Here is a 6,849-nt window from a genome sequence, read left to right as displayed (position 1 = left end):
TATTATTAAAGGTTTACATTTTTAGAGGTTTACGGGGCTACAACAACCAGAGTGAATTTCTGTTTTATTATTTTTAATTTCTTAATTTAATTTTTTATCAAAATGTTATTTATAATTATATTTATTAAAGAAAAATCAAATACAAATAATGAATAATAATAACAAACAATTGTTTTTTGGGTAACTAGCTTTAAAAAAGAGAGATATCATAAGGATACAAACAAATAAATAGATATACTGTATCAAGATTCGAACGGAATATACGTATGGTGCGATTGCATTATAAATGTATTCTTTTCTCAGGACAAATGCGCCATCAAGCGTCGAGAAAGTGCTACTGTGTTAAATGCGGAAGTAAAATGCAATCCTGTTTTATTCGCTCATCAAGTTAGTAGAAACGTAAGATGCATTTCCTGTTCGTGGAACACAGCCCTTCAAAGTATAACTATTCTTACGCTGCCAGCGTTTCAATCAATTTGATTTCCTTGCAATTTGATAAAAAATTAATAATATTACTGATTCTGGTATACATTAGATGAATTTATGTCTAGTATTGCAAAGGCAATTTATAAAGTTATCTTTAAAATGATTTTTGCATCGTCCGTAGCGGAAGTTGCTCTTGGTTGTTACCTTGCAACCACACACCGCTGACTTGGCCGCCAGTAAAGGCAGCAATCTCGGTGTCATCATGTCGTATAATGCTAAAATCGGGCCGTCTATCCTGAGCAGCGACCTGTCACGTCTGGGCAGCGAATGTGTGCGGATGATAGAGTGCGGGGCTGACTATTTGCACCTCGACGTCATGGACGGGTCAGCTTTCTCACTCTTGTTTCCGGCTTGTTTAGCTGCATTGCTAAAGGCTAGCCTAAAGTGGAGTGCACGAGGATGCTCAAAAGCATTCAAAACGCAATTCACTCAATTAATGTAATGTTTTTATTTGGACGTTATTCCCACAGTAGTTTTTTCCCCCCCATGTCCTGCCACTTAGTTTTGAATAGTCTCATCTCAGTGAGTCAAGTTTTAATCTATATTTCCTCTTTTTTGTAGTCATTTTGTCCCCAACATCACATTTGGGCACCCCATGGTGGAATGTCTCCGAAAGTCACTTGGCAAAGACCCTTTCTTTGGTGATAACATGTTTCAAACCGTTGTTTTATTTCAAAATGCCAAAAATCTGGTCTTAACTAAGGTTGCTGTTGTTGCAGACATGCACATGATGGTGTCCAAGCCTGAACAGTGGGTGAAGCCCATGGCAGCAGCTGGAGCCAACCAATACACCTTTCACCTAGAGGCCACTAGCAACCCCGGGAACCTCATCAAGGAGATCCGACAGAGTGGCATGAAGGTAAATGAAATTTAACTCATTCACTCCCAGCCATTTTCACCGGAGCAAGGCCCTTTGCTCCTGGCCGTTTTACTGGATTTTGACTTGATTTTTCAAGGCCCACAGGAAATTCTGTTCTATTCCTATATAAAAATGGAACCCATCAAAAGAAAGATTAGACTCTCTTCTTTCAGCAGAAAAAGTAAGTTCATATCTCCGGCCGCGACAGCCGGTTAAACTTTTCATCATCGTTGCCTGTCTCAAAGAGATGAATTTTTTTTAGTGTCTGCGGGCTCTGCTCGCGAGCAGCACGGGCTCAACGGCATCTCGTGGTCCCGGTTGTTCTGCTCGGTAGTCCAGCGCCTGGCATCCCGGGCGTCCTGCCGGTTGTTCTGCTCGGTGTCCGGCGCCTGGTGTCCATTTGGTCGTCTTCCGTCGGCACCCCGGCTTTGCGGCTTGCTCTCTCGTTGCCGTTGAATAGGGTTGCGGGTCTTACCAAATGCGCTACTGCCCTCCAGTGGCCAGTTTTATTGCTTTAAAATGGATTTTCAGCTTTGTGCTTTGGAGCTCAATTGAATCAGAACCCATAGATGTTTTTTGGGAAAAAAAATGTTAAAGACGCATAAATACGTCTTTAGGACACTGAAACAAAAGTAGAACGTATTTATACGTTTTTGGGAGTAAATGAGATAATAATTAAATACTCGTTGGCTATTATTAACGATGATAGACAAACCAGATTTGCTTTAAAAATGTTTATTTTTAAATAGACCTCACAGAAACTTTGGCATATTAACACAACTCTCAAATTAAGCAAACTGCCAGCCATTGACGGCAATTGATGGCCAATCCATTTGGACTGGGAGAATTTTTTCTTTCTTCATAGTATAGAACTCATTTTGGTATTTGCGTTTCTGTTTGTGGAGTGAGGCTTATGGAACAAATTACCGGTAGATGGGATGCTGAAGGCAATGACCACGCAAGGTCCAGTTTAGGAAGCAGTATAAACATGGGTTTTCACTAGGGCTGTCCCAAACGACAAATTTTCTCCTGATTAGTCAGCAGACTTTTTTAACTATTAGTCGACTTTTTTAATGATTTTTTTCCTTTTTTAAAATTTTTAAAAATTTTTTAAACTCATTTGCTCCCAAAAACGTATATGTTCTATTTTGAATTGCTTCAGTGTCCCAAAGACGTATTTGTACGTCTTTTACGTTTTTTTTTTCACAAGAGACATCTGTGGGTTCTGATTCAACTTAGGTCCAAAGCACAATGCTGAAAATCCATTTTAAAGAAATAAAACTGGCCACTGGAGGACAGTAGCGCATTTGGTAAGACCTGATTCAACGGAATGAACGGCCGGCCGCACGGCTAGGGCGCCGGTGGAAGACGACCGAATGGACGTCCACGATGCCAGGCGGCGGACGACCGAGCAAAACAATCGGGAGGACACCCGGGATGCCAGGTGCTGGACGACGAGCAGAACAGCGGGGACCACCAGTGCAGCGGACAATGCCGTTGAGTCCGTGCTGCTCGCTGAGCAGAGACAGGCGTCGATGAGGGAAAAGTTTACCCCCGCTGTCGCGGCCACAACAGCGTCATCTCTCAGTTAGTTATGTGTAAATAAATTGTTACTTTGCTATCAAAAACTCTATTTCTCTTGTTGTTTATGTTATTTTGTAAAAAGAAAACATTTTTCAGATCTTTGGGATGTAACTAAAGCAAAAAATAGCTGTGTTACAAGTCAAAGTTATGTTTGAAATGTTTGCTTTCACAAAAAGCACAATTTCTCTGTTTTTTCATCAGAAATTGCTCAAACTAAGCTATTTTCTAATCCTGATTTCTAAAGAATGGAAAAAGATATGAACTAACTTTTTTTCCTGCTGAAAGAAGAGAGTCTAATCTTTCTTTTGGTGAGTTCCATGTTTATATAGCAATAGAAGAGAATTTTCTGTGGGCCTTGCAAAATCAGTCAAAATCCAGTAAAACGGCCGGGAGCAAAGGGGGTTGCACCGGTGAAAATGGCTGGGAGTGAATGAGTTAAACTAATCTAGCAATTAAATTTTTGTTGACACTTATTCATTCACAAAAACATTTTGGAACACTTCACTATCAGTATCTTTATACTAATACAAATAAACACATAAATAACAATAATAAATCACAAACAATGAGGTCAAATGCTGATGGCATTTGTTAGTGCAAAAGAAGGGACTGTAAACATGCAGAACACTGTGACTTCACCTTTCCAACATGATTCAAAACCATTCTTAAAAAAGTGCTACATATTGAAAATATGTAGCATTAATATTACAGTATATTACTATATATACAGTACATAATATGTTATAATATAAAGTAAGTAAGATGAGTGCAGTCATGGACTATAGAAAGCAGGGCAGTATTTCCTTCCTTTTTTTTTTTTTTTTTTTTTTTTTTTTTGTCCAAGCGGGAGCATCCATCGTTCTAACAAATACAATATGCATGTTGAGCACAGATTACAGAGATTGTGAGCTCTACAGCTTTCGGGAGCAGCAGCAAAGTAGATAGTGAAAATAACTTAATGATGCATGTTGATACGACACACATAAAGGCAACATCAATAAAAAAAATAGTCGTTAATTATCAGTTAGTAATATGGACTTACGATCGGCCAGCTTGTTGTCTCCTGCCGTCTGCCAAAATTACAACTGCGTGACAGCGCTTAAGTTGTTCATTTACAGCCGACGTACTGCCGTGGTATGCAAGCTTGGCATTGCAGAGACTGCACACGACAGTGTGCCCTCCTTTGTTTTGTTGAATTAAGTCTTCAGCCACTCTGGTGCGCTTTTTTGGCTTCGTGCCACTTTCCCCGCTTGCATCCCTAGCGTCCGCCGTTCTCAACTTTCCACGCATATAATGTTTTCAACCCTTTATTAACCATCGATGGGATGGTGTGCTCGTCGACGCATTTACGTCATCGATGACGTCAACTACGTGAACTAGTCGGGACCGCTCTAGTTTTCACAGGGTATACAAGATGTAAGAGAAAGGGGTTTAATTATATGGTATTATCACAAATCTGTTATTGGCTAGGTCCTTTTTATTTTTAATCTTAAGTATTTAGTTATTTTGTTAAAATGATAGGCTGATAGTTGAGAAATAGAAACAGAGGGGCTAGGTTTTAATAAACATTGCTTCATCCTACTCCTTCTTGGGCATATTGAATAAATTTTTAATTTTAATTCTAAATTAACTGTTATTATCGTCTTGACTATTGTTGCTGTTCATTGTCTCATTGTTTTCGTCTAATTTTTAAAATGCTTCTTTTAAATTTCTTCTGGCATATGTCCAAATAAAGCATTCATTTTGGGTTTTTTTTTCTTCATAGCATATAACACATAGTTGGCTATCTTTGTCAATGGCAAACAAACTAACCAACCAACCAACCAACCAACCAATTTATTTATAGTGGGAGAACTGGCTTTGAATGCTCATATAGCAATGCCATTGATGGCGCAAGACATCCAATCGGTTTGAACTGGGAGGGGCAAATGAACGAAGGATGAGTTCAATGAGTGTCCTATAAAGGGGTTAAAGTTATTTTTGCTTTCTTTTGCTGTTTTTCAAATTTGCGGTGAAAAGAAAATTCAACGTTTCTTTTTCAGGCCATTTTACATAGCCCTATGTTCTTCTAAGGTTGACTGTACAAATAGTTGTCTATTAGTAATAAAATGAATTGATAAAACCTCTCACTGATATAACCTGATCTGTGGTGGTTTTATTCGTGCACGCAGGTAGGTGTGGCCATAAAACCTGGTACAACCGTTGAAATGCTCGCCCCGTGGGCCAACCAGATCGACATGGCTCTGGTCATGACCGTCGAACCCGGTTTCGGAGGACAGAAGTTCATGGAGGACATGATGCCAAAGGTGAGAGATCTGAGGCGTGACTTCCCCTCGCTGGACATTGAGGTGGACGGCGGCGTTGGACCCGACACCATCTACAAGTGCGCAGAGGTAAGCTATGCCGTCTCGCCCGACGTAAACCCTACCTTAGCCTTGCTCATTCCTCGTAGGCCGGCGCCAACATGATTGTGTCGGGTAGCGCCGTCATCGGCAGTGACGACCCTCGCAGCGTCATCACCTTGCTTCGTGACGCTGTGGTGGAAGCTATCCAGAAACGCTCACTGGACCGCTGAGGTGACCCGAACGGTGAACCTGCCGGATCTGCTACAATTTCACGTACCAGAAAACATTCCTGAAAATAATTTTTTATCCGCTCAAGTGAAATGATTTAACAAGTTCTGTGACCAAATCTATTTTTCTATATACGCATACGCTTCTGATATGAATCTGTGAGAGTTGCTTTTGTTAATTAAAAAGCTGTGAAAGTCATTAAATTCCAGGTTTTCCAAGTTTCATGACTGGACTTAAAATTGGAGTCAATAATTTATTTAAGTATTATCAAATTGGAGCCCAAAATTGGGGTAACAAAAACAGTGGCACCACCAGGGGTAGCCACAGCCCCCCCTATAAATTGGTTGCCCACCCCGCTGGCCAGTATCTCGTTAGATTGTAGTAGCATCAGTTATGCATTTCATCCCAAATGGGATGAAAATACACTTTATGCTTAATATTTACATAACACAATAAAACAGAATTTTTGTGGAACTCAAAATGTTGATTGGACTGTTATGGTACATGCACATTAAATCATTAGTAACATTAAATATAACACAATACACCATAGTACAGTGCCCTCCATAATTATTGGCACCCCTGAAAAAGATGTGTTTTTTAGCTTCTAATATTTTTTTTCTTTATTCAAATAATATGGGACCTTAATGGGAAAAAAGAGAAAAATCCAACCTTCAATACACGTGCATTCATTCAGTGGGGAAAAATCCCACATGAAGAAAAAATTATTTGACATCAAATAATGTGTGTCACAATTATTAGCACCCCTAGTGTTAATACTTTGTACAACCCCCTTTTGCCAACAAAACAAGGTCTGGGGACTGAGATGGCCATGGGAGGAGCTTGATTTTGTAACTGGTGAACCATTTCTGTGTAGATTTGGCCATATGTTTTGGTCATTGTCTTGCTGAAGTTGCATAGGGCAACATATTTTGATTTAAAATGTCCTGGTATTTTAGCAGTAGGTATGAGGTGCTTTTCAGCATGCGCATCTTTGGTGGCACGCCAGACCCACTTAGAGTGTTTGTTGCCAAAAAGCTCAATCTTGGTCTCACACAAAAATACACAGGGTCCCAGGCTTCAACTGGGACCGTGTGCTTTGGTCAGATGAGACCAAGATTATTTGAATTGATTATTTGACCATATTATTTGAATTAAAAAAATATATATATTAGAAGCTAAAAAAACACATCTTTTTCAGGGGTGCCAATAATTATGGAGGGTACTGTATATCAGTAGGATTGTGTCCTGAAGTCTGATAGTTTTCTTCTGGCCTTTTGACTGCAACAACATAATATAAATCTGAAATTGTGGCATTTATTTTTTGTGTGCCACCCCAAGATTTAT

At 39.6% G+C, this 6,849-nt stretch overlaps 1 protein-coding gene across 1 annotated transcript; it reads left to right on the top strand.

Annotated features, from left to right (window-relative positions):
• The first annotated feature begins 636 nt into the window (after positions 1-636).
• Positions 637-6,637, top strand: rpe (ribulose-5-phosphate-3-epimerase). Its single transcript, XM_057852779.1, has 5 exons — positions 637-810; positions 1,048-1,127; positions 1,206-1,345; positions 5,101-5,322; positions 5,382-6,637. Exons 1-5 carry the CDS (start codon positions 689-691, stop codon positions 5,502-5,504), a joined length of 687 nt encoding a protein of 228 aa, XP_057708762.1. The 5' UTR covers positions 637-688; the 3' UTR covers positions 5,505-6,637.
• The last annotated feature ends 212 nt before the right edge of the window (positions 6,638-6,849 follow it).

The sequence above is a fragment of the Corythoichthys intestinalis genome, chromosome 12 (genome assembly GCF_030265065.1).
Source record: "Corythoichthys intestinalis isolate RoL2023-P3 chromosome 12, ASM3026506v1, whole genome shotgun sequence".
In the NCBI taxonomy this organism is placed as follows: Eukaryota; Metazoa; Chordata; class Actinopteri; order Syngnathiformes; family Syngnathidae; genus Corythoichthys; species Corythoichthys intestinalis.
This window is presented reverse-complemented; position numbering and strand designations above follow the sequence as displayed.

Bases quoted from the DNA above. Each gene is read 5' to 3' on its own strand.
- rpe (XM_057852779.1), top strand. From the start codon at position 689: ATGTCGTATAATGCTAAAATCGGGCCGTCTATCCTGAGCAGCGACCTG. The intron at 1,128-1,205 runs GTGATAACATGT...CTGTTGTTGCAG, and splicing joins TGGCAAAGACCCTTTCTTTG to ACATGCACATGATGGTGTCC. The intron at 5,323-5,381 runs GTAAGCTATGCC...CATTCCTCGTAG, and splicing joins CCATCTACAAGTGCGCAGAG to GCCGGCGCCAACATGATTGT.